Source organism: Dipodomys ordii, unplaced genomic scaffold (assembly GCF_000151885.1).
Source record: "Dipodomys ordii isolate 6190 unplaced genomic scaffold, Dord_2.0 Scaffold49, whole genome shotgun sequence".
Classification (NCBI taxonomy): domain Eukaryota; kingdom Metazoa; phylum Chordata; class Mammalia; order Rodentia; family Heteromyidae; genus Dipodomys; species Dipodomys ordii.
Genome location: NW_012267265.1, coordinates 4,812,155 through 4,839,821, shown reverse-complemented (window position 1 = coordinate 4,839,821; position 27,667 = coordinate 4,812,155). Strand labels below are relative to the sequence as shown.

At 42.7% G+C, this 27,667-nt stretch overlaps 1 protein-coding gene across 1 annotated transcript in view; it reads right to left on the bottom strand.

The window, feature by feature from the left end:
- LOC105988453 (chromosome unknown open reading frame, human C4orf26) overlaps window positions 1-6,925 on the bottom strand; it is an 8,513-nt gene extending 1,588 nt beyond the window's left edge. The window contains exon 1 of the mRNA XM_013020089.1: window positions 6,862-6,925. Coding sequence (XP_012875543.1) covers window positions 6,862-6,925 — 64 coding nt within the window. The remainder of the gene's footprint in view (window positions 1-6,861) is intronic.
- Window positions 6,926-27,667: the final 20,742 nt, after the last annotated feature.

The following is a 27,667-nucleotide window of genomic DNA, read 5'->3' as shown; positions in this document are numbered from 1 at the left end:
TGAACTCTGGGCCTGGGCTCTGTCCCTCAGCTCTTCAGCTCAAGGCTAGCGCTCTACCACTTGAGCCACAGCGCCACTTCTGGCTTTTTCTTTTTGCTTATGTGGTGCTGAGGAATTGAACCCAGGGCCTCAGGCTTGCAAGGCAAGCGCTCTACCACTGAGCCACCTTCCCAGCCCCAGATTTGAGGATTTTATATTGTGTATACTATAAATAAAAGTCACTGGGGGAAAAAGGACTTAATGTTAAGAAAATAAAATAAGGAAAAGCATTCTGAGGCTCATGACACAACTCGTTCTTGACAAGAAATTTGGATCAGGTACAAGTATCCAGGTGTTCCCTTGGCAGAATCACTCAGTTAAGTTGGCCTTGGAAACACAGCTTTCCTGTAACAAGCTGTTCTTTCATTCCCCTGGGGCACAAATAGAGGCCTGAAAGTGTGTCCAAGTGTGGGTGAGGGAGACAACGATCCCACAGAAGTTGACAGTACTGATTCTCCTCACTTTCAGGACAGTTGAATTCAGGTCTCTCTCTTTTTTTTTTAATTTAATTTTATTTGAATTCAGGTCTCTTACCTGCACTGGATAGACTGGTACCTGGCTCTGTCCATGGTTCCTTCCAGCTATTGAGTCTCATTCACAGTCCCTGGAAAGGTCAGTCTCACACACCTCTGTCTATAGCCAAATAGATGGCAGTAGATGCTTACCTTACCCATTGCTAGTCAGTGAAGAACTAGATCAGCATTTGAGAATTGTATCAAAGAAGCACAGTGAATGGAAGGTGATGGTGGAAAGTGTAGATGTTCCTTTTTTTTTTGCCAGTCCTGGGGCTTGAACAACAGGGCCTAGGAGTGGTCCCTGAGCTTCTTTTGCTCAAGGCTAGCATTCTACCATTTAAGTCACAGCACCACTTCTGGCTCTTTCTGTGTATGTGGTACTGAGGAATTGAACCCAGGGCTTCTTGCATGCTAGGCTAGCACTCTACCACTAAGTCACATTCCCAGCCCTAGTGGAAAGTGTAGAGACTAGAGGGTCTGGGGCTGGCCAGTTGAATGTAGAGTAGCAGAGGCCAGATCTGCATATAGAAGCAGAGGAAGGAAAGAGAAAAGATCTTGTGATAATAAATGGTTTTCCATTGCTGGTCCCTCTGAAGGTTGGTTGTATTTAAGATTTTTTTTTTTGTCAGTCATGGGGCTTGAACTCTGGGCCTGGGGGTTGCCCCTGAGCTCTTCAGCTCAAGGCAAGCGCTCTACCACTTGAACTACAGTGCCACTTCCAGTTTTCTGGTGGTTAATTGGAGATAAGTGGACTTTCCTGCCTGGGCTGGCTTTGAACTGCAATCCTCAGATCTCAGCCCCCTGGAGAAGCTAGGATTACAGGCATGAGCCACCAGCACCTGGCTAAGATTTTTGAAAAGACTAAATCAAAGGTCAACAAAATCAACACCAGGAAAAAGGTACTAGAAAAGGCTGGGGCTGAGGGGAGGCAGGTAGACAATGAAGACATGAAGAGGATGTATTCCTGTAATGATCACGCCATTCTTCAGTATCACTCTTGTTGTTTTTTTGGTTGGTTGTGGGGCTTGAACTCTAGTCCTGGGCACTGTCCCTGCACTCTTTATCTCAAGGTGAGTGCTCTACCACTTGAGTCACATCAGCACTTCCAGTTTTCTGAGTGGTTTATTGGAGATAAGAGTCTCATGGAGTTTCCTACCTGGGCTGGCTTTGAACCTCGATCCTCAGATCTCAGCCTCCTGAGTAACTAGGATCACAGGGGTGAGCCACCGACACCTAGCCTCCATTATCACTCCTGTCTTGAGGATCTTGCTATGTAGCCTAACCTGGTCTTCAGCTCCTGATCTTCCTGCCTCCAAATGTTAGGGCAACAGGTATGGACTACCACGCTTCCAGACTACCAAGATGGACTACCAGCTTCCAGAATCATCCTTTTCTTTGTTCAAAAATGTCATTATTATTATTATTTGTTGATGTGGTACTGAGGAATCAAACCTAGAGCCTCATGCATGCTAGCACTCTACCACTAAGCCATATTCCCAGCCCTGAAACATCCTTTTTATGTTAGTTTGAAGGGGATCTTTTCCTTGAATAACAGGCTAGTCTTTTCTCTCATACTCATACTGAAATCCTATTGTTGAAATTGGACTCTAACTACAGAATTGCTTAAATCCAACATCACTATCCTTTTTGACAAGTTCTGAATGTTTGTAAACCTGAAGAATCTAGCCACTACAGGAGAAACCACTATTCTTAAGTTCCATCTTGAGTTTGCAGTCACTTTAGGCATAGTTAGGCCTTGAGTTCTGCCATTCAGTTGCCTGTCAAGCTATTTAGAACACATTCGCCATCTTCTTCCCCCTGGCAACTTGGGCTCACTTCTTTTTTTAAAATGTTTTTTGCTATTTACGATCAAAGTGATATAAAGATTAGTTACCATTTCATACCATTCAGGTAATGAGTATATTTCTTTATGTTGTTGTTGTTGGTCGTGGGGCTTGAATTCAGGGCCTGGGTACTGTCCCTGAGCTCTTTTGCTCTAGCATTGTACAACAGAGCCACTTCTGGTTTTCTAGTGGGTAATTGGAGACAAGAGTCTCTTGAAGTTTCTTGCCCGGGTTGGCTTTAGTAGCTAGGATTATAGGTGTGAGCCACCAGGACCTGGCTATAAGTACATTTCTTTTTGGACAATGTCACCTCTTCCTCCTTGTTTTACTTCTTGAAACTCAAAACCACACCTTAAGCAGGATGTCTCCAAGACTTTGGATGTCCAGTAGTGTCCAATGTTCCCTTCCAGGAACTTTCTTTTCTCTCTCCCTCCCTTCCTTCTTTCCTTCTTTCCTTCCTTCCTTCCTCCTTCCTTCCTTCTTTCCTTCCTTCCTTCCTTCCTTTTTTTCTTCCTTTCTTTCCTTCTTTTTTCTTTCCTTCCTTCCTTCTTTTCTTCTTTCTTACTTTCTTTCTTTCTTTCTTCCTTTCTTCCTTTCTGTTGCTATGGGACTTGAACTCAGGGCCTGGGCACTGTCCCTTTTGCTCAAGGCTGTACCATTTTGAGCCACAGCTCCACTTCTATGAAGACAAGGGACTGTTGGCTCTGTGAACTGTTTACAAGAGTGTTCTGCAAGACATTGCATAGTTCTCTGTCTTTTGTGAATAGTCCAGTCTCAGAACACTTGTAGTAATAATTTATATTAAGTATTAGAATATAATGAAAAAGCCAACATATCACTTGGACTTTGGATGTCAATTTTAGATAGTTTTGTTATAGTCTAGACATGAAATTCATCACATAGCAACAGCACTTTTTTTTTTTTAAAGAAAACAGTAATGACGAGAAGATTTTCTTTTTATAATTACCTATACTCTGTGGTTATTTGGGCAGACAATAGCTGGCTGTAGTGAACTATAATGATTTTTAAAGAAGTGAGCTTTGCCCTAGATAGGTAAGCATAAAGTTCTTCCCTTATATGGCAATGAAGTTTTAGAAAAATTCTTTTTTTTTTTTTTGTTGGTTATGGAGCTTGAACCCAGGGCCTGGACTTTTGCTCAAGGCTAATGCTTTACTACTTTTTAACCACTATTCCATTTTCTAGAAAAATTCTTATGTACTTTCAGAATTGAACCAGAAAGAAATATCAGTCCTGTGATTAACTTACTTACACTGATTGCAACTCAATTAATTTTGTGGACTCTGGGACTGATGAGCATCTAATCTCTCTTTCTCTCTCTCTCTCTCCCTCTGTGTGTGTGTGTGTGTGTGTGTGTGTGTGTGTGCCCGCGGGTGCACTACTACTGGAGCTTGAACTTGGGGCCTTGAACTTTTTTTTTTTGGGTCCGGTCATGGGGTCTGAACTCTGGGCCTGGGCGCTGTTCCTCAGCTCTTCAGCTCAAGGCTAGCGCTCTACCACTTGAGCCACAGCGCCACTTCCAGCTTTTTTCTTTTTGCTTATGTGGTGCTGAGGAATCAAACCCAGGGCCTCACGCATGGGAGTCAAGCACTCTACCACTGAGCCACCTTCCCAGCCTCTATTTTTTTTTGGTTATTTATTTATTTGTACCAGTCTGGGCCTGAGTGCTGCCCCTAACTAAACTCCTTACATATTCTACCACTTGAGCTATTGCGACACTTGGAGTTTTCTGATGGTTATGGATTTTCCTGCCTGGGCTGGCTTTGAACCTCGACCCTTACCCTCAGATCTCAGCCTCCTGAGTAGCTAGGATTACAGGCATGAGCCATGGGTACCTGGTAGCTTTGCACTACTTGATCAGCTTTTGGGTTCACAGAGAGCATTCTACCCTGGAGACAAACTCCTACTTCCAGTTTTGTTGCTGCTTAATTTGGTGATAAGGGTCTACTGACCTGGCTTCAAGCCTCAATGCTCAGATTTCAGCCTCCTGAGTAGCAAGGGTATGAGCCACGGGTGTCCAGTCAATCTCCACCTCACCCCTGGCCTCTGTATCTCCAATACTGGGACTTGAACTCAGGGCCTGAGCATTGTTTCTTAGATTTTTTTTTTCATTCAAGGCTTTGTCACTTTATCACTTGAACTACAACTCACTTCTGGCTTTTTGGTGGTTATTTGTAGATAACAATCTCACAGACTTATTTTCCTGCCCAGGCTAGCTTCAAACCATGATCTTCAGATCTCAGGCTCCTGAGTAGCTAGGATTACAGGTGGAAGGCAATCTCTCTCCTTTTTAAGATAAAAAAAAATAGAACGTGGCCTCTTTCAATGCTAGTGATACGTCAAATCACTTTGACAATGGGCACGTTGCCACGTCGGATGCTATGATGTGCAGAAATGATAAGGACACAGGCGTGTGTCTGGGAGTGGGAAGGAGCTGCAGGATGGGGGTGTGCACCAAGAGTGGGATGCAGCATGGGTGCAGCTGGTGCGCCAACTGCTAGAAGAATTCTAAGGTGTCAGAGTGGTTGCAAACCTAAAACAACATGTCTTAAGAAAGGATTGGTCTTTGCCTATAATAAGGTGATATTCTATGACATTTACATGTTGGGAGTTGAAGCAGAATTCAGGAACAGGGAGCAGCTATTGCCTTCGAAAAGAGGGCTGGGTGGGTTTGGAGAGATATAGACTACCAGGTCTGGCAAATCCAGAATGATGAGCTCAGACCATTTCCAGCATCTCACCAGTATCCCTGCTTGGATAAGGGGAAGCTACATTGAAAAGGCTTGATTTGATTCAGAAATCAAACATTATCTTTCCATTTTTCAAAAATATTTTAATTAATTAGGTGTACTGGAGTTTGAATTCAGGGCTTCATGCTTTCTAGGCAAGGGCTTAATCACCTGAGCCCTGACTCCAGACCTTTTTGCTTTAGTTATTTTACATATAGTGTCTTATATCTACCCTCTCACCCCCTCCCCAGGCTCCCTTTGAACTGAGATCCTCCTACCTCTGCCTTCCAAGTTGCTGGGATTTCAGGTGTCTATTAGCCCAATTGATTTATTTATTTTGCCAGTCCTGGGACTTGATCTTAGGGCCTGGGCACTGGCCCTGAGCTTCTTTTGCTCAAGGCTAACACTATATTACATGAGCTACAGTGCCACTTCTGGCTTTTCTGTTTATGTGGTACTGAGGAATCAAACCCAGGGCTTCATGCAGGCTCGGCAAGTACTCTACCACTGAGCCACCTTCCTAGCCCCCAATTTATTATTTGAAATAAAGTCTTCCTAACTTTTTGCCTGGGCTGGCCTTGAACTGTGATCCTTCTGTCTGTATCTTTCAAGTAGCTGGGAGTACAGAAAGGAGCCGCCATGCTTAGCCCTTTGTTGGTTTTTTAATAGAGTTAAAAAAAATCCTTACTCTCACTATAACTTGCTAAGTTTCACATTTTCAAAATCTCCCAAAGAGAAGAGAAGGTGATAAAAAAAACCAGGTTCTATGCTTATACATCTCTATACATTGGAAAAAGATGGCAGGTGGCTAGCTGTTTTATGATTCCTGTTTAAGATGTCACTTTCCACAAGTGATGATTGGGGCTTGGAGGCTGGAGTTATTTATACTAATCTAGTGATGGCCAGTGTTGGGGTAGAGGTTGAATTAGAGAGTCTCTGGGTACCCTATAACCCCAGCCGATGTTAACACCTCTCTCTTCAATCTGTTGTGGGATGAGATGGGCCTGTGTAAGTCCTATAAGCCTCCCCAGCCAGGGCATGGGGGAAGAGCGAAGAGCCCCTTTGGATTCCTTGTCTTTCCTTTCTGATCAGAATCTAGTTTATGAACTAAGGTGAAGTGTGAAAGAAAACACTAGATTCAGGGCTCCCAAGATCTTCTTCCTCATTTATTCCTGCTCCTTCCTTCTGCCCTCCCTGCCCTTTCCTTTTGCTAGTGGTTTGCAAACCTATTTTAAGGCTGAGGTCACCTGGAGATCGGGCAGTGGGGGAAAGGAGAGAGAGTAGGAAGAGGAGAGGTCAACCTCATAGAACTGGAATAAAGAGGCCTATGCGATTAATTAAGGCGACAAATAGAGATCAAACACTCACCACATACAAATAGCCATGCCGCTGGAGATATATAACAAGGTGGCCAGCACTGTGATTCAAGGTGGATACTGATAGATACAGTAAGCACTAGAGTAGGTCATGTGGTCCCCATAGCCCTTACACTATGAATATTGGGAATATTGTTGCTTCAGTAGAAGTGATGCTCAGATGTACACATGTCTAAAGATAGCTAGTGTTCAGACGGGATTCCAGGCTGATGGAAATAGCTTAGATATTTCCTACAGATGGATATATACATATACATATATATAATCCCAGAGTCAATTTGATCTTTCTACCCAATTTATTAACTAGTGGACCCACAGAAGAATGAGCCCAAATCCTTACCTTCTGCCACAGTCAGCACCAGCCAGCAGATCAGTAGCCGGGAGGAGTGGAGTGTGTGAGCCATGGCTTCTGCCCTGAGCAGTCACCAGCCTGGGCTCAGGGCTGCTTTAAAGGGATGCTGATGAGTCACAGAAGCCCAATTGAGGTAATTGGACCACAGCCATCAGAGCCTGCGGTGAAGCTAAGAGATCTTCAAGGAAATACCAGACAGTATTTATCAACTAGAAGCTCTTAGAATTCAAACATCATTCATTTCTCCTTTGTTTTGGATGACTTGGCCCTCCCCGTCTTTCTAATCCCTTAAATCTCCTCTTCCAATGCCGTGTCTTTGCTTGTGTGTGTGCATTTTCCTCTGCAGGGGACGAGACCTGTCCAGGAGTTATCTCCTTAATGGCTTCATTCTGTGAGGCTGACTTAGTTAAAAATGCAAAACAGGAGGCAGAGAGCACGATCCAGTGGCTTCCTGACCAGGTGTGTATAGAGGCTGCTGTGTGCAGGATCTGTGGTTCTTCTCTTCTCTGCCCAGGAGGTCAGGACAGCACAGTCAGCAAACTGCCTCTCCTTGTGGCTATTACACTCATTGTTTTAACAAACATGAAATTTTGGGAGTGTAACAGTGTGTTGCCCATCCCAGGTTCCTTCCCTTTTGTGGGTGAGAGTTCTGGAGCTTGAACTCTCAGCCTGGGCCTCAATGAGCCTTTAAAGTGATCAAGGCTAACGCTCTATCACTTGAGCCACAGCTCCATTTCTGGTATTTTTGAAAAGTCTCATGGATTTTCCTGCCTGGGCTGGCTTTGAACTGCAATCCTCAGACCTCAAACTCCTGAGTAGCTAGGATTACAGTCATGATTCATTACAGTCATGAGTCACTGGGTGCCTAGCTCCAGGTTTCATCCAATTCAACACAGATGGACATAATACATCTGTGCTTGGTTAGGGTCTTTAGAAAAGGACTCTGCCTGCTGCTGGAGAAGTGAAAAGAAGGGGTACATGGTGATTAAGAGTTTGGACCTTGAAATTAGGAAAAGCTCTAATTTTGGTTCTTTTCTTACTAGCAACATGAGTGTGGCGAGTCCCTGAGATTTGCTGGAGCCTATGCACCTGATCTATAAATTCCTGTGTTAGCCAGTTTCCCATCACTGGGTCAAAATCTCTTGAGAATCAGTGTTTAAGGAAGAGAGGTTTGTATAGATTCACAGTTTCAGATCTTCCAGGTGTAGTCAATGGACTCTAACTTTGGGCCTATGGTGAGGCAAATCTTCATGGCAGGAGCATGAGGTAGAGCAAAGCTGCTCACTTCATGGTGACCAGGAAGCAGAGAGAGAAAGAAAGAAAGAAAGAGGGGTCCAGGTTCTAGAATCTCCTTCAAGGCCACTCCCCCCTGCAATGACCTAACTTCCTCCCACTCGGCCCCTCCTCCTAAAAGTTTCACCACCTTCCTCCCTCCCCCCTTTTTTATGTTTTTAAACTTTATTTGATTTTGTTGTCAAGGTGATGTACAGAGGGGTTACAGTTACATAAGTCAGGTAATGAGTACATTTATTGTAGAACATTGTTCCCCTGTCATCTTTCTACCACTTTCCCTTCCCCCAATTCCTCCCCAAATTATAAAGTTAATTTCCCACATAGTGTCTCATTTTGCTGTTGCATTGATTCACCCTTTGTCCTTTGTCTCACCATTTTGTTATTCCTCTTCCCTTCCCTGATCAGATAAACGTATATACAAGGCACAGGGTACTAGAATCAAAAACAGTGATGACAGCTGGTAAACCAAAGGGGAGGGGATGAAAGAAAAAAGAACTAACTTTACATAGTATGTTAACAACAACAACAACAAAGAAAAAAAGCCTTTTGTTTCCATATGTTAGAGTTCATTTCGATTAGCATCATTTTATATGATCATATGTATATTGGGCTATTATGAACCTTTATCATATGTACATATTGGGCTATTATGAACCTCTGCTGGGACTATCCTAGACATATACTAATTATTACAAATGAAGGAAACCATGGAGCCTATGTTTCTTTGGGTCTGGCTCACTTAATATGATTTCTTTCCAAGTCTTTCCATTTCCTTAGAATGGGGCAATGTCATTCTTTCTGATGGAAGCATAGGATTCCACGGTTTCACCACCTTCTAATAATGCCACAAGTTTGTAACTAAGCCCTCAACACATGGGCCTTTGGAAGACATTGAAGATACAAATTATAGCAAGTCTCTCTCTCTGAGGACTGTGAAAAAGGCAATTAATGTAAAGCTCAAACCACAGTGCTGAACTGTGAAAGGGAGTGTTTGTAGTTGTTATTAAGTGATAATCGTTTCATTCATAATTTATTTTTGTAGGAGGTCCTACTTTCTAAATCATTCAACTACTCAAAAGATCTCCATGGAAGCATGGCTCAGGTGGAAGGCAGCTTGCCGAGTATAAAGCATGAGCTCCTGAGTTCAAGTTCTAATCTCAGACCAAAAAAAAAAAAAAGATCTTCACTTAGAGTATTTCCTTTTCTTGTGTGTGTGTGTGTTGTGTGTATGTGTATGGGGTGGGGCTGGGCTTGAATTCAGGGCCTAGGCACTGTTCCTGAGCTAGCCCCACCCAAGGCTAGAGCTCTGTCACGTTGAGACACACAGCTCCATTTCCAGCATTTTTTTTATTGTGAACATACTGTACAGAGGGGTTACAATTACATGGGCAAGATAATGACACATTTCTTATCAAGCATTGTAGCCTCCTCCTTTGTTTCCCTTTCATTTTTTTTTTTTTGTAGTTAATTGGAGATAAGAATCTCACAGACTTTCTTGCCCAGTCTGGCTTCAAACTGAGATCCTTAGATCTCAGCCTCAGGAGTAAGCCAGTAGACCCTGGCTGAGAAAAATATTTTCCTTGGTATCCAAAAACCAAAATTCAACACAATCCCTGGCTTTAAAGGGCTGACAGTCTAATGAGGGAGACTATGTAAGTGAGAATCGAGATGGATGAGAAGGCAAACAAACACAAATGAGAAAGGGACAAAATCCACAGGCTTGGTGGTTATCCTATTAAAGTTCTAGAACAGAGAGCATTTTTGTGCTGTGTGTGTATGTGTGCATGTGCGCGCACATGTGTACACATGTGCGTGTGTGCGTGAAATAGGAACTTGCTATGTTGTCCAAGCTGGTCTTCATCTTGTGAACTCAAGCCATCCTCAGTCTTCTGAGTAGCTAAGATTACAAAGTCCCATGACATGCACCATCACTCAGGCTGGAAGAGATAAATTCAATCAGATTTAGCTCCAAATAATGAGACTTGTCAATAGCTTGAAATGGAGTCAGGAACCACCTACAACAAGTGTAGTTTCTTACACCCACTTAATAACTTTTCTTATCAACCATTGTTGCCTCCTCCTTTGTTTCCCCTTCCCATCCCTTCCAGTCTCCCTCCACCCCTCTTGGCTTGCCCCCAACTTTTTATTGACTCTTTAGTCAAGGTGCTGAGAGTAGCAATAGGTTTCTGCTTTTGTGGGCTCCATAGTCTGGTAGAGGCATTAAAGATGAACTCAGGAATAAGAATGAAGGGGTCTGAGTGCTACAAAGAGGCAGTACTGGAAGGCTGGGAGCCAGAAGCAGAGAAACCATGTATGGTTTGACATCCATAAGCACATTCTCCATGCTGGAGATGCACTGCTAGGCCAATAAGACTAGAGACATAGAATCACTGCAGCTACTGCCCAGGGTTTTGTTTTTATAGATTCAGTGTGAAAGTTTTGCTTGATAAGAACATTTTTTTTGTAATCTTTTGGCTTTAAAAAAAATCAAATTTGTGGGCTGGGAATGTGGCTCAGTGGTAGAGTGCTTGCCTTGCATGCATAAAGCCCTGGGTTCGATTCCTCAGCACCACATAAGCAGAAAAAGCTGGAAGTAGCGCTGTGGCTCAAGTGGTAGAGTGCTAGCCTTGAGCTGAAGAGCTGAGGGACAGTGCCCAGGCCCAGAGTTCAGGCCCCACAACTGACCAAAAAAAAAAATCAAATTTGTGTAAGTTTTCAACTTAAACATTAATGAATATAAAAGCTACAAGTAAACTAGTTTATTTTCTACTTGTCTCTATTGTCCATAAATTTATAGATACACATTTCAAAGGAATAAAGTTTAAAAGAATGTTTTGTTTTTTCTGTGCTGCGCCTGCAGTTTATACTCAGGGCCTAGACACTGTCTCTGAGCATTTGTGCTCAAGCCTCGTAGTACCCTACCACTTGAGCCACAGTTCCACTTCTCACTCTTTGGGTAGTTTATTGGAGATAAGAGTCTCACAGACTTTCCTGCCCAGGCTGGCTTTGAACTGTGATCCTCAGATCTCAACCTCTTGAATAGCTAAGATTACAGATGTGAGTTGCTGGTGGCTGGCTCATATCCTCGTCCTCCTCTCTTCCACCTCATCTTCCTTGTCCTCATCTTCATATTTTTCTTCTTCGTCATGGGGCTTGAACTCAGGGGGGCCTGGGCACTGTCCCTGAGCTTTTCTGCTCAAGGCTAGCACTCTACCACTTTGAGCCACAGTGCTATTTCCAGTTTTCTAGTGATTAATTGGAGGTGAGAGTCTCATGACTTTCTTGCATGGGCTGGCTTTGAATCACAATCCTCAGATCTCATCTTCCTGAGTATGTAGGGTTACAGGCATCAGCCACCAGTGCCTGGCTCATAGTCTTATTCTACAGAAAACTTTCACATTTGTATTTCTGTGTAGCATCATGGTCTTTATGTGTCTTATTTCTTTGGCTTTGGGGTTGTGAACATTTCTTCATCCTTCATCTATTCAGTGGGTACTTAGTGGGTGTCCATGCTGGGCCACACAGTTCCTAGGGATGGGGTATAAAAAAATACCTACTCCAGTGGTTTATATTCGAGGGTGGTGATGACTGAGAATAAGCAATAAGTGTAACACAGAAATAAATTATTTTAAGCCAGGCATTGTGGCTCACCCCTGTAATCCCAGCAACTTGGGAACTGGAAATTCAAAGTATAAGCTCCTACATCAGCCCAGGTAAAGAGTTATTGAGATCTCATTTCAACTAATAACTTAGGCACTTGCCAGGATGTATTAGGAGATTAATAGTACTATGGAAAACTAAAAGATGGTCAAGGTAAAAAATGTGGGAGTGAGGGTGGTTGGAATTTTAACTAGAAGATATTTTAGCAAAGGAGATTGAGAAGTTATCTGCAGCATGCAGAAGATACAAACAATACAAAGGCACTGGGGCGTAAGTAGGATGTTCATGTATCCTACAACAGTGAAGAGATCATGCTAGCTGGAGCCAGTCATGGGGAGAGTCATAGGGGAGAGGCTGTGGAGTGACAGGAGACTGGATCGTTATCCAGTGGGGAATCCCTGGGAGATACTGCAGAGAGGCATGAAGTGGTCCTACCTTTTACGAGATCAGCTCTGACCACAGTGTGGAGAATAGGTCACTGGGGTCAAGACTGTGTGGTTACAGCAGATGACTGCAATCATCTCCCCGAGATTATGGTGACTAAGATCATGGTGGGGGCAGCAGAGCTGTGGAAGATTCCAAGAATAGTTTGGGGGAAGAGTTGATGGGAGGGATTGGAAGGAGGATGTGTGAGACCCTAGGGAGTCACAGTAGCATCAGGAGTTTTGGTCTGGGCATTTCATTGCTTGGGTTGGGTGTTTTTGGATGATGGGAATATGGTTGAATTTTAGAAAAAGAATACTATTATAACACGACATTTTCATAAATTAAAAGAATGGGAGAATGAAAATGCTTTGTTTTGGAGACAACCAATGGGTATCTAAGGAAATAAATGCTAAGAACCTTATCAGCTAGGTGTAGTTATTAGGGAGTCTGTGGAAAGGTGGCTGAGGGGTGAGTGCTCAGAACTCACAGGACTGGAGAAGAAAAGTTTTTGTAGTTTGCTAAGAAAGATCCATCTTAGTCTGGTTGGGCTGTGATGGAGATGATGATGATGATTTTTTTAATTAAACATGAAGAGTTTATTACATGTATTATATATTCCTTTACATTTAAGCAATAGATTTTACATGATTTTGGAGGAAAAAATTTGTTTCAACTTTATGCCAAGTCAATCAAGCAGAAATCTGAAGAACCTCATGGAGAAGCATTTATTTATTCGGTGCCAGTGCTAACATTGAGAAATGTTAGATAGATATTGGAATGACCCAGAAAGTTTAAGAAATGTCTGCTGAATATAATCCTAGCATTTCGGGGGCTGAAACATAAGGATTCAAAGTTTGGGGCCAGTCTTTGCTACATAATGAGACTTAGTCTCAATCCCACCTCCCCAAACCAAAAAAATAAAAAACCAAACCAAGGTCTATACACCATGCTTATAATACAGAATTGCTAGAAGGTAGGCGCTGGTATAGAGACTGTTTGAAAGTGTCTCAGACGGTACTGGTGGTCACCAGCTTGTAAAGCACTAGAGAATTTTTCCACAGTCAGGTCTGTTTTCAGCTGAAAGATTTCCCACTTTGATTTTGATGAGTATCTTGTTATTTTAACCAATGGAGGTGTCACCTCCTTTGGTGAGAAAGGATGTTTTCCATTTTATTCAGATGATGATGATTTTTGATGGTGGTACTGGAGTTTGAAATCAAGGTTCATGTTGGCTTAAGTAGGTATTCCATTACTGGAACCACACCTCCAGCCCTTTTCTGCTCTGGTTATTTTTTTAAAATATTTTTTATTGTGAAAATACTGTACAGAGGGGTTACAGTTACATGAGCAAGGTAATGAATACATTTCTTATCAAGCATTGTTGCCTCCTCCTTTGTTTTTCCCCTACCATCCCTTCCCACCTCCACAACTACACCCCCCGCCCTCCCCTCTCTCCTCACTAGCCAAAGTTGTAAAGTTCGTTTTTCGACCGAATATCTTGTACATCTCATTGTTGCAATGGGTCCACCTGTATCCCTATTTAAACAATTTGTTTTTTCCCTTCCCCTCCACAAATTATACCAACATCAAATACAGTGAAAGCAGGGGTTATACCGTGGGGGTGCGCTGGTTATTTCTGAGACAGGGTCTCACTTTTTGCCTGGACCAACTTGACACCAAGCCTCCTATTTACTATTGCCCCCATAGCTGGGGTGGCAAGTGCGTGCCATCACACCTAGCTTTTTCTGTTAAGATGGGAAGCAGGCTAGCCAGGAACTCGAATCATCCTTCGCTCAGACTTCTGCCTCACTGGAACCAGAGATGTTCATCACCATACCCAGCTATTGGTTGAGATGGGGTCTACCAAACATTTATTCTGGGTTGATCTTGAGCCCCCATCTTCCCACTTCTGGCTTCCCTGTTAGGATTATAAACATGAGCTACTGTGCCCAGCTGTGCCAAGAGAATTTTACATCAGATCAGTGGAGCTCAGAGTGGGAGGAAAGAAGACCAAGGGAGCAGATGAGTTGCTGAATGAGGAGGCGTCTCCTGGCTCAGACTCTCGTAAGTGCTGCCTCCTTTGGTTTGCATCGTTTTACTACATGAGCCCCTATAGGCTGAATTCATGGTTTGTATCTGTTCAATGCTGACTTTAGAACCTGAACTGAGTTTAAATTTAGTATTTTTAAAAATCGAAGTGAAATCTATCATACTTACCATTTTGGCCTCTTTTTAAAAGTACAGAACTAAGTCTTTTTGTGTATATGCCAATCCTGGGGCTTGAATTCAGGACTTCATGCTCTTGCTTGGCCTTTTTTCCCCTCAATTCTGGCACTCTACCACTTGAAAAACACCTCCATTTTTGGCTTTTTGCTGGTTAATAGGAGATGAGTCTTTTGGATTTGTCTGCCTCAGGCTGGCTTCAAACCTTGATCCTCAGATCTCAGCCTCCTGAGTAGCAAGGGTTACAGGTGTGAGCCATCAGGTCTGCCTAAGAGCTTGATGAGCTCCAGGCTCAGTGCTGGTCAAGCAGTGAGCAGGGTTTAGGAACTAAAGCAGAGGTGAATGTCTGGAGAGGTAGTTGTGAGAAGAAAAAGGTTTGCGCTTGTAAACGCATGCTCACGTTCACTCACCTTGTTACCTAGCAAGTCTCTGTTAATCATGTCAGAATACAAGGAGAGAAAAATGGCTTTACCCTGGGCTCCTTAGCTCTCTGTCACACCCTGCTTTTTAGATCTGTATTCAGGGTAATTTCATCTCTTCTCTCCTCCTTCTCATACCCTTTGATAATTAATTTCATGTGTCATCTTGGCTGATATTCCTTGCCAGATATTCAATCAAACATGATTCTAGATGTTTCTAAGGGAGTGCTTTGGGATGAGATCAAATTTATATTAGTGGAGAGAGTAAAGCAGCCTGCTCTCCACAGTGTGGGTGAGCCTCAGCTAAACAGTTGAAGGACTGAAAAGCATAAATTCTGTCCTCTCTTGAGCATGAGGGAGTTCTGCAGCAGACACTTTGAATCTGAACAGCTGGGCTCTTCTCTGGGTCTCCAGCCTGCCTGGAGACTTTGAACTTGAGAGTCTCTGCAATCGCATGAGCCAATTAACATAAATGTGCTCTTATATTCCCATCCTATTGCTTCTACTTCTCTCAAGAGTCTAACACATTCCTGTATTCTCACTTTACACATACACACACACACACACACACACACACACATATATACACACACACAGAATGGCAATAACATTTTGGTCAGGGCAGAGAGATACTAATGACATATGGTTTTATGTAAAATCAAAACAAGGTCCTTTCCTTTAGAGATATACCATGAAACATTTAAGTGTATAGTGTCTGAGGTTTTCTCAAGTAATCAGAGAGATGAGTGGAGGTATAGATGGGCAAGATTGCCCATACCCAATCAGTATTTAATATTGGGTGCTGGGTATATTAGGGTTCATTTTATTCTATTTTTTGGATGCCACAGTTATAAAAAGTTACCAGTGTTTGAATGTAGGGCCTTTTGTCTGCTTAGCTTGTTTGCTCATGGCCAGCATTCTACCACTTCAGTTCTGGTTTGAGTCCATCATGGTTAGTTGGAGATGGAATGTCCTGAGCTTGTTTTTTTTTTTTTTTTGCCTAAGCTAACTTTAAACCACAAGCCTCCAGCCCTCAGCCTGTGTAGTAGCTAAGATTAGAGCTAGAATTCCAGCACTCTGGGGTTTGAGGCAGGAGGATCAATGAGTCCAAGGCCAGCATGAGTTGTATAGTGAGTTCAAGGCGAGTTAAGAACAAGACCCTGTCTCAAAAAAAAAAAAGAAAAAGGGCTTAATGCATTTACATGGAAACGAACTGACTAAAGAAGGGTGTACTTAGGGAAGGAATCCAAAGGCATTACTCCTCTGAACGACTAAAGTACCATTTGTTAAAATGGATGCCAGCAGGTGGAAACATGTTTTGAGGGGGTGGGCAAAGTGGGGGGCAGAGGAATGGAGGGAGGGTGAGCAAATACAGTCATTTTCAATGTACATCATATAAAAAATGAGCTGTGTAACTTGAGGGTAGGAGTGGGAAGGGGGAAATGGGGAAGAATGGAGGAAGGAGCGATATTGATCAAGAAGCATTGTTCTCATAACTTGCCTGATGGAATTGTAACCTCTTTGTACTACTACTTAATAATACCAATAAACAAACAAGTCTTCCAATAAAATTTTGATTTTTATCCTGAGAAACGTATTATTCCATCACCACAGGTGGGGATCCCACAGGGCCGGTGGGAAGTCTGATAGTGTCCCATAGGAAGAGACTGGAAAAGGCAGCGACTTTGCTTGGGAGATTTGCCTCTGAGTGTGTAGTTTTACTGGGGGTCACCTGCAGAGCTTTTCGTTGGCAGACAGCAGATTCCTGACTTCATCAATGCACCAACAGACAAATGAACCAGTGTGAATGAGGTGGGGCCATAGTGAATTGGAGGACAACAATTCGATCATGTCATGAGATCAGGAATCTAATTTAGTTTCTAAGTCAAATGTAATGAAAAATGGATTTTTTTTTTGCAGTAGATCTGGCATTTACAGACAGTTTTGTCTACCAGGATCATAGCAAGGATGTTCTTATTCTGAGGTCAAATATCCATGAAGAGCTTGACTAACAAAAATCCTCTCTCTGCAGCAATGCTTTTTCCACTGCTGCTCCCCGAGACCCTTCTATGGCCACTTGATTTAGGGCAGGACATTTAACTCAAGATAGCCCTAACCAACACTATTCCTAAGATTTCTGTATAAGTGACTGGATTGCTGGAATGAAGGCTTTTTTTTCTTTTCTGGTGTTGTTTCCAAAGGATTGTTACAGAGTTGATGCCTGTTAATGCTCTGAGATGGTCTCCAAAAGGGAAGACATCTCTGCCTGGTTTTGGGTACCAATTCCATCATGTTGTCACAAGAAGTATTTGAGGACACATCAAAAGTAGAGACCAAACAACATCATCAGCAAAACAAAGTGAAGACAGAGTACACGTACACACCCAGACACATGTGCAGGTATATCTGATAACAAGCACAATGAGAGCTTTAACGTTTTTGTAGAAAAAGTATGTTTGGCCAGATGCTGATGACTACTGAGGAGACTGAGATTTGAGGATCATGGATCATAGCCAGCCTGGGCAGGAAAGTCCATGAGACTCATCACCAATTAAGCCACATACAAAAAGCCTGTGGCTAGCTTTAAGGGATAGCCTTGAGCAAAAAATCTCAGGAACAATGCTCATGCATGTACAAGCTCCAGGACAGGAACACAGACACAGGCACACAGACATAGACACAGACACACACAGACACACACAGACACATGGACACACACAGTAGGTTTGTGTGGATTTGGCTCAAATTCAGCTAAGGAGAAGTGTTCCCCCTTTGTTACCACACCTGTCCCATTTAATCACTCTTGCTGTTTACAGCATTTTATTAATTGAGCCAGAGACTTCAAGACTGACCCATGCAGTACACTTGGGTCTCATACTTGAGCATTTCTTCAAGCAAAGGGTGGATTCTGTCATGTGCTCCTAATACAAGTGTGTCCATGCTTGATAGACGTTTATTCCCTAAACATGTGGAGGAGTCATTTTGTCAGGATGAGTTTCTCTCTAAAATCTTCTTCTTTTTTTTTGGTTGGTCATGGGGCCTGAACTCTGGGCCTGGGCGCTGTCTCTCAGCTCTTCAGCTCAAGACTAGCGCTCTACCACTTTGAGCCACAGCACCACGTCTGGCTTTTTCTGCTTATGTGGTATTGAGGAATCGATCCCAGGGCCTCATGCATGCAAGGCAAACACTCTATCACTGAGCCACCTTCCCAGCCCCTCTCTAAAATATTCTTGCACAGTCTTCAGGGCACACACTAATTATTTGTGCAAATAGGAAAGATCAGAGGGAGTGAGATGCTATTTTTACTTCTTGCTTATTTTTCTTTCTTTTTCTAAATGTAGCAATTTATGAAGGATTATATGGTATAAAGCAAAGGAGACAGTGCTTAGGTGCTTCTAATAGAGCTACTATCTACAGTGTTTAATCCCCGAATCTCTGGTATGTTTCCTTTACTTTATTTTCTCTCATCTGTCCTGCTTCAACTGGAAAAAGATGTACTCATTCTGCCTTTGAGTTGAAGTTGTATGGTAACATACAGACATGAAGAAAGAGGCTACTCTGTTAACAAAGCAGGCAGATACAACAATGTCATTTCAAATGATATTGTCCTGACATTTTAAGGAGTGGATCCAGCTGTACCGGAAGACATACACAGTGTACTGAATGTGGTTTGAAATAATGCAAAGATGGGTTAGAGTAGCCAATCATAGAGGGAAGGGAAATTCTCTGAAGCTTAGTGTTGAAAAGCAGAAAGACGTGTTATTCATGTTTATACTCTTGTATCCGATTTCAGTCCAGAGATACAATCATGAAGTGAAAAACTGTGGTGGAGAGAAAGATTAGCAGAGATGAGGACTGATCTTTCATCATTGCACACATCCTTTCTGAGAGTTGAGAGAAGCCAGCTTACGAGACAGACTCCCCAGCTGGAGACACCTCTGCATACCTAAGTGTCTTGCTTGTGTGTGTGGTGAGGTGACTTCACCCTGAGATCTCAGCGGCTCTGTTTGTGTCCAGCAGCAGCATCAGACACATCCAGATGGTGGGCATGAGTCACCGTGGGCTTTCCAGAGCTTCAGACACAGCATGAGGTCACAGTTCATCCTCGCAATGCTTCTGAATGGCACGACTGAAGTCTCGCCTTTGCGAATTGTGAATGTTCAACACTTCAATGTTTAGCAAATGGAAATCTCTGCACCTGGCATCCTAGATCAGAGCTGACAGCAACATGAGCCTTGTAATTGTTCTTAACATGTTTTTCCCAGCTGTGAGGCCTGGGGCAAGTTGCGTTAACCTTTCCCTTGTTACCTTTCCTCAGCTGTGAAGTGAGATTGACAGCTCCTACCCTATAAGGTTACTAAGTGGTAAGCACTTGGAATAGCGATCACTACTCAATTAAATGTCAGCTGTCATTCTCCCTAGAAACATCATTTTCTTCCTGAAACATTTCTTTTGAACATGGACGTCTGAAACAGAGAAAAGACAGAACTGTGAGGATTTATGAAAACTGCTCTCTGATCTCTGTGAATGTGTCAGGACTTTGATGTCAGATTCTTTAGTTTCCTGAGTTAAGATGGAAAGCTGTATTTCAATGTTCTCTGCAGGGCTTGGAGGTGGGTATTTTTAGAGTATGGTTAGGTGATCAGTCACAACCAAGCTCAGTAACCACACCTACCCAGACAGTGGTTTTGACGATCTCAATAGTTAAGCCAGCAGGGGTTTAGGTGTTGTCTTTGAAATTTCCAGGTTATCACAAGAAATAGTAAATCAAGTTTCCCTACCAGGTTTTACTCAGCGTTCTAGGGAGGTGACAAATAGACTAACAAGCAACATCAGCTTTACAAGTTGCTTGGATTTTACAGACTGCTTTTGTCTTAGTCTGTTTTTGATTGCTATGACAGGCTATCTGGGACAGAATGATTTATAAGGAGAAGGGACTTATTGAGTTCATACTTCTAGAGGCTGGGCGGTTCAGTATCCGCTGGCTGCTGGTGAGGCCTCATGCTGCATCATAATACAGCAGAAAGAACGACGGGAGAAGGGCTGCTTTGTAATAACTATCCTACTCCTGAGATGACTACATTAATCCCTTCTTGAAGGTTCTACTCCCACAACCCTATCACCTCTGCCTCCAACACAGTTGCTCTGAGGACTAAGTTTCAATACTAGTTTGGTGGAGAAAAGCTATATCCAAACCATATCATTTCCCCCTTCTATCCGTGACTACAATGTTTCCTTTCTTTCTGTTCCTGCTTTTTTCTCTTTGTCAAAGAAGTATATACCCCTCTTCAAGAAGTAACAATGTGGCATGGCTTTCTCCCTTCTTGCTTCCCTTCCCCCTCTGTGTGCCAGTCCTGGGGCTTGAACTCAGGGCCTGGGCTCTGTCCCTGAGCTTTTTCACTTAAGGCTAGCACTCTACCACTTGAGCCACAGCACCACTTCTGGTTTTCTGGCGGTTAATTGGAGATAAGAGTCTCAGGGAACTTTCCTGCTTGGGCTGGCTTTGAACTGTGAGCCTCAGATCTGAGGCTCTTGAGTAGCTGTATTTACAGGTGTGAGTTTGTAATCCTAGCTCTCTGTCTTTTGAGTTATTGCCTATTACTTCTATGGGCTCACATAGTTCTACTGACTCATTTGACCTTTGGTAGCCATGGGGATACTTTCATATTTTATTCCTACAAACAATTCTTGCACTGACTCTTCTGGGCACAGAGTCTTTTTTTGCCATCAAGTATGTTAAAAAATACCTTGCAAAAATGGTTTCTAGTCTTTTTTTTTTTTTTTTTTGGGTCCGGTCGTGGGGCCTGAACTCTGGGTCTGGGCACTGTCCCTCAGCTCTTCAGCTCAAGGCTAGCGCTCTACCACTTGAGCCACAGCACCACTTCTGGCTTTTTTCTTTTTGCTTATGTGGTGCTGAGGAATCGAACCCAGGGCCTCATGCATGCAAGGCAAGCACTCTACTACTGAGCCGACTTCCCAGCCCTGGTTTCTAGTCTTAACTGATAAAATATATTTGCATTTCATTTTAAAATTTGCGAGTGTCTGTGGTGCCCTGGTGAGTTCAATCTTTTGGACAGCCATGTTGGTTTCTAGTTAAAACTGTTTCCCATCTTTTCAGAAAAATATGGCCAGATAATGGTGTTGGCCACAGAAAAGTGAAGTGTGCTTCTCAAAAATTAACACAACTCTGGGCTGGGAAGGTGGCTCAGTGGTAGAGTGTTTGCCTTGCATGCACGAGGCCCTGGGTTTGATTCCCCAGCACCACATAAGCAAAAAGAAAAAAAAGCCAGAAGTGGTGCTGTGGCTCAAGTGGTAGAGCGCTAGCCTTGAGCTGAAGAGCTGAGGGACAGTGCCTAGGCCCAGAGTTCAGGCCCCATGACCGGACCCCCCCCCCAAAAAAATTAACACATCTCCTTCTTAAGAAGATTTATAAGTGTCACAATAAGAGTGTCAATCAGAAAAAGCAAGTATGCTAATTTTTTTTATTTTTATGTTTTGCTGGACCTGGGTCTTGAACTCAGAGCCTGGGTTTTGTTCTTGAGGTTTTTTTTCCCCCTCAAGGCTAATGCTCTACCACTTGAGTTATAACTCTCCTTCTGGCTTTTTTGGTGACTAATTAGAAGAAAAAGTCTCATGGATTTTAGTGTCTCGGCTGGCTTCCCCACACCTCAGCTTGCTGGGTAGCTAGAATTACAAGAATGAGCCATTTGTGCTCAGTTAGAAAAGGCAGTTTAAAAAATATTATTTATTTAGCTGGGTGCCAATGGCTCATGCCTGTAATCCTAGCTACTCAGGAGGCTGAGATCTGAGGATCAATGGTTCAAAGATAGCCTGGGCAAAAAAGTCCATGAGACTCTTATCTCCAATTAACCATCAGAAAACCAGAAGTGGTGCTGTGGCTCAACTGGTAGAGTGCTAGCCTTGAGCTGAAGAGCTGAGGCACAGCACCCAGACCCAGAGTTCAAGATCCACACAATTGACATAAATAAGTAAATAAAAATAAAGAAAAATATTATTTGACATTTCTGTATATATATATATGCAATGTATCTTAAAAAAAAATCAGTCCTGGGGCTTGAACTCTGAGCTTGAGTGCTGTCCTTGAACTTCTTTTGCTCAAGGTTAGTTGTCTACTACTTGAGCCACTTCAGCCTTTTTTTTTTTTTTTTTGAGTAGTTTTTTGGAGCTAAAAGTCTTACAGTTTTTTTTTTTTTTTGGCCTAGGATGCCTTTAAGATGGTCCTCAGATCTCAGCTAGGATTACAGGAGTGAGCCACTGGCGCCCGGGCTACATTGTATTTTGCCCTCCTCCTTCCCACACCAACCTCAACCTCACTGTTCCATATCTCCCTTATACGTGAGTATAACACAGCTGAACTCAGAGTGTAAATGGTGGTTCCTGGGTTTGAGCCCAAAGGAGGAGAGAATGGGGCCAGAGGGTAAAAGCTACTAGAAAGGATGGAGTGCAGCAGAATGACTTGAAGAGTTTGTGTTTTTGTCTTTGTACAGTGCTAGAGATTAAAGGGCGAATGGATCTGAAATATCCTCACAATAAAACATGATTAAAATGTGATGTGGTAAAAATTTATTTGTCCATTTATCTATTCTATAATGTACAAAATAATATTATGGCCAGGTGCCTGTGGCTCATGCCTGTAATCCTAGCTACTCAGGAGTCTGAGGTCTGAGGATTGCAATTTGAAGCCAGCCCAGGCAGGAAAGTCCATGAGACTCTTAGCTCCACTGAACTACAAAAAAAGTTGGAAGTGAAGCTGAGGCTCGAGTGGTAGAATGCTAACATTGAGCACTAAAGCTCAAGGACAGTGCCCAGGCCCAGAGTTCAAGCCCCGGACCAGCAAAAATCCCCCCAAACAAACAAAATAGTGTCTTACATTATATTTATATATATCTACATATAGTGTCTTACATCATATACATACATACATGTTTGGAAAAATAATAACTATTGAGCTAAAATATAACTATTTTAAAAGCATTGATTTTCGCCCCCCCGCCCCCAGGATTGCTTTGGCTAATAAAGGCCTTCTGTATTTTTATTTGACTTTTAGGATTTTTTTACTATCTCTGTGAGGAATGATATTGGGACACTTTCATGAGTATTGCATTGAATTTGTAGGTTTCTTTTGGCAGTGTGGTCATTTTCAGGTGTTCATTCTACCAATCCATGAACATGGGAGGTCTTTGTTTTCTAGTATCATTTTCAATTCCTTCACAGTTTTTTTTTTTGTCAGTTGGGGCACTTGAACTCTGGGCCTGGGTGCTGTCCCTCAGCTTTGAGCTCAAGGCTAGCCCTCTACCACTTGAGGCACAGCGCCACTTCCAGCTTTTTTTGTGTTTACATGGTGCTGAGGAATTGAACCCAGGGCCTCATGCACGCAAGGCAAGCCCTCTACCACTGAGCCACCTTCCCAGCCCTACAGGTTTTTTTTTTTTTTTTTTTAAACTGAAACAAGTTTGGTCTTCACAGTTTTTTAGTTTATTTCTCAGAATTTCAAAAGTAGTTTCTTTCATTTTGTACTGTTATAAAAATCTACTCTTTCAATAAGCACCAGCAGCCTTTTTATTGAAATTATACGTTGAGCATACTTACTGCAAGTCTATAGCTGAATGCCTGTTTCCACAAGGCACTCATCACTAGGATTTATGGTCAGCATTCTGCACAGCCTGTACACCTCAGTCTTCTTATTTAATAAACCACTACTGTTTTAAAAAAGCATGAAGCCTAGATCTGCTGTGTCAGAGGTGAGGATACTTTTCAAATGCATCATCTCTGCCCCAAAGACCTGAGAGATCTGACACAAATTTGCTGGGAATTCCTCAGTCATCTGACCACAAACCACTGCTTAGGTTAGTTCAAAGACTGTTTCACAGATGACTTGGTATTGTGAAACAGTGTTTCCACAGTAGCAGCTGGTGAAGCTGAAGGAGAAAAGGCACTTGCTCCAGAATGCCAATCAATTCGTTGTTTCAGTCATGAGAAAGTCCTGCAAAATTGGCTGGACTAACCAATAAGCTACAAAATCTTGTTGATCTTTATTCTGTAAGCTCTAGAATCTGAACACTGGCCTGTGAATTCTCTTTTTTTTTGTTAATTCCAGGACTTGAATTGAGGGCCTGAGTGCTGTCCCTGAGCCTTTTTGCTCAAGGCTGGCACTCTACCAGTGGCACCACAGCTCAACTTTTGGCTTTTTGGTGGGTGATTGGAGGAAAGGGTCTCATGGATTTTCTGGCTCAGGCTAGCTTTTTTTTTTCCTGGGCACTATCCTTGAGCTTCTTTCTGGTCAAGGCTAGCATTCTGCCACAAAGCCACTTCTGGCTTTTTCTGTGTATGTGGTACTGAGGAATGGAACCCAGAGCTTCATGCATGCTAGGCAAGCACTCTACCACTAAGCCACATTCCCAACTCTCAGGCTAGCTTTTAACCATAATCCTCAGATTTCAGCTTCCTGATTTGCTAGGATTATAGGTAGGAACCATAGGAACCACTGCTGCCTAGTTTGTCAACCACATTTTGGGAAGCACTGTTTGAATGAGTGAATTAATGTGTATGAATGAATAAATGTATCTAAAATGGATTAGTGGCTTGTTAAAGTTGGGGTGGTCATTAACTATTTCTCTTCAAGTGGGAAAATGTTTTGCTTGCTTTTGAACTGCCACAGAAGAGGGAAGGTAAATTAAAGAATGAAGACCTGCTCACTGCTGTCCATGCAACTATCACTCCCAATCACTACTAAATGCATTTCCTCCTCTTGCTTTTAGCCCTTTGTCCTGTTCTTAATGTTTCTGGGGTGAGATTTAGAAAAAAAGCCAGGTACCAGTGGCTCACCTTTGTAATCCTATTTACTCAGGAGGCTGAGATCTAAGTATTGAGGTTCAAAGCCAGCCCAAGTAGGAAAGTTCATGAGACTTTTTTCTCCAATTAACCAGCAAAAAATAAACCCAACAGTGAAGCTGTGCTTCAGTAGTAGAGTACCAGCCTTGAGAAAAAAAGCTAAAGGTCAGCACCCAGGCCCTGAGTTCAAGCCCAGAATCAGCACCAGAAAAGAAAAAAGAAAAAAAGAGTAAGAAACATGGCTCATTTTATGGTCTGTGATACAGCTCTCTCTCTCTCTATATATATATATCCACCGCTAAGGAACTGAGTATCTACTTTGTAAATGTTCAGAGAAAGTAACTTGACTAGTCTTACAAGCAGTAAAGTGACAAGTCTGCCTACGATTTGAAGCCAGATCTGTCTGCTTGGTTCTTCCATCTAGGGTCTTGTCTTGTACTCTCCTGACAAGTATGCTGATAGAATCCACATTTGGGACAGATTGGTCTAGAGTTTTGAGGCTCTATTAGTTTCATAGTCTCAGCATCTTTGTCCAAATCCCTGCCATTTGCCTCTATTTGTATTAGATTCTTCTGTGTCCCTGCAGGCTAGGAATGCCTTCATCTTACTCAGTCTACCCACACAACAGTATATAGAGGAGACGTGGGGGGTATAGCTCAATGGTAGAGTACTGTCTTACATGCCCAAGACCCTAGGTTCAACCTCCTACACTTAAACAAAAATTATATGTGAGAGTTTAATACACTAAACTAATACATTAAATAGGCCAGCAAATATACTTCCCTATGTACCTGAGAAGATTAAGTTTCAAGTGAATGAGACCTAACTACTTAACCTGAACATGTGGTACAGGCAGGTGTGTTGTCCGACAGTAAAATACATTAAGTGGAATTTAAGAATGCATTCTCCTGAGATATAGGACACTCCTTTGTATCCCTGGATTATGGCAGCTGGAAGTTTTCACTGGTCCCTGGCCTCCTTGAGCAGGCAAGTGGGCCTTGTCTTTGTTGTTTGTTCCCTGAGTAGCACGGTCCCTGGCCTACAGTTACAGAAAAGAGCTCAGCATTTCTTTCTCACCTGCAGTTACCGGCGCTAACCATGGATGGATGAAAAATTGTGTGCTATGTGCTCCTGATTCAACATCTTCTTCTGGCACACTCATCTCTGGCAGACACAATTCCAGGATCAGAAGCACAGGTGAGGGAAGGGAAGTAACACGGATGTAGGAGGGCTGTGATTTCTCCTGTGGGCTTTCTCTAGTTATTCTTCAAGTAATAGATTTTTTCCCCCTCCTTTATGTTACAGTTGTAGTTTGCTTTAGCAACCAGTCTGTTTTTTTTTTTTTTCTTAGCAGTTTAAACGATACAGGGACAGCTGTCACATCAGGTATGTCACAAGTGGCTTGGTCAACTGAGGTTGAACAGGTGTACCATGTGTTCAGGATCTAAGACCACTCAAAGTTGAAAGCAAATTGGAGCTCTCAGGCCAACCTTGCAGCCTAGGAACTTTGGGATGGGATGACTTAGTTTTCCATTGTCCCAGGGCTGAGGTATGTGCTGTGTTAAGGCATTTGGGGCAGGATGAATTGTGGTTTTTTATAAGAATAAAGAGCAAGCAGGTAGATGTCTCTCTGCTCAGGGAAACCAGGCCTGGGGAAACCAGGGCCAAGTTCACTGTGAACTCAGGCAGTGAAAGTGGCAGGCAGAGACTTTACTCTTAGAAGTCTTCCAGGCCAGACTCACTCCAGGAAGCAGGAGATGTATTGGAACACAGTGGCTCACATTTTTCTCCATTAACCACTGATGACTTTAAAAGGAGAGAAGAAAACTCCATCTTTATCAACATAGTGCCATAAAACCCAAGATTATGTCCAAACTTTTCATTGGGGTACCTATTATTAATTCAACATGATTAAATAACTAAATAACAAGTACCTGGTTAAAAAAAGTTCCCTCCTGGGGCTGGGAAGGTGGCTCAGTGATAGAGCACTTGCCTTGCATGCATGAGGCCCTGGGTTTGATTACTCAGCACCACATAGCAGAAAAAAAAAAGCTGGAAGTTGTACTGTGGCTCAAGTGGTAGCGTGCTAGCCGTGAGCTGAAGAGTTGAGGGACAGTGCCCAGGCCCAGAGTTTAGGCCCCATGACTGGTAAAAACAAAACAAAACGAAAGTTCCCTCCTTATCTTTAAATGTGGGTAAAATCTCATTTAGAAGGAAGGTTTGGAATGATGTGTAAAAATGTAGCACACATAAAAACATAAAAAAACTCTAAATACAAAAAATTGAAGTGATTATATTCTTACTGATACATATATATTTTTGTCGGTTGTGGGTCTTGAACTCTTGGCCTAGGTGCTGTCCTTCAGCTCTTCAGCTCAAGGCTAGTGCTCTACCACTTAAGCTATAGCAGCACTTCCAGTTTTCTGGTAATTGGAATCTTGCGGACTTTCCTGCCTGGGCTGGCTTTGAACCTCGATCCTCAGATCTCAGCCTCCTGAGTAGCTAGGATTACAACTGGCACCTGGCTAATTCTTACTGATATTAATGTAACACAAAATTACAATGAAAAGTCAGCACAGAGTGAAATTTATTTCTTATTGACACAATGAAGCAATTGATCCTCAAATGGTAGACTACAGTATGGAATTTTTTTTTTTTTTTGTCCGTCCTGGGGCTTAAACTCTGGGCTTGGGCGCTGTCCTTCAGCTCTTCAGCTCAAGGCAAGCACTCTACCGCTGGAGCCACAGCGCCACTTCCGGTTTTCTAGTGGTTTATTGGAGATAAGAGTCATACGGACTTTCCTGCCTGGGCTGGCTTTGAACCAAGATCCTCAGATCTCAGCCTCCTGACTAGTTAGGATTACAGGTGTGAGCCATAGGTACCTGGCTTACAGTATGGAATTCTTTTTTTTTTTTTTTTTG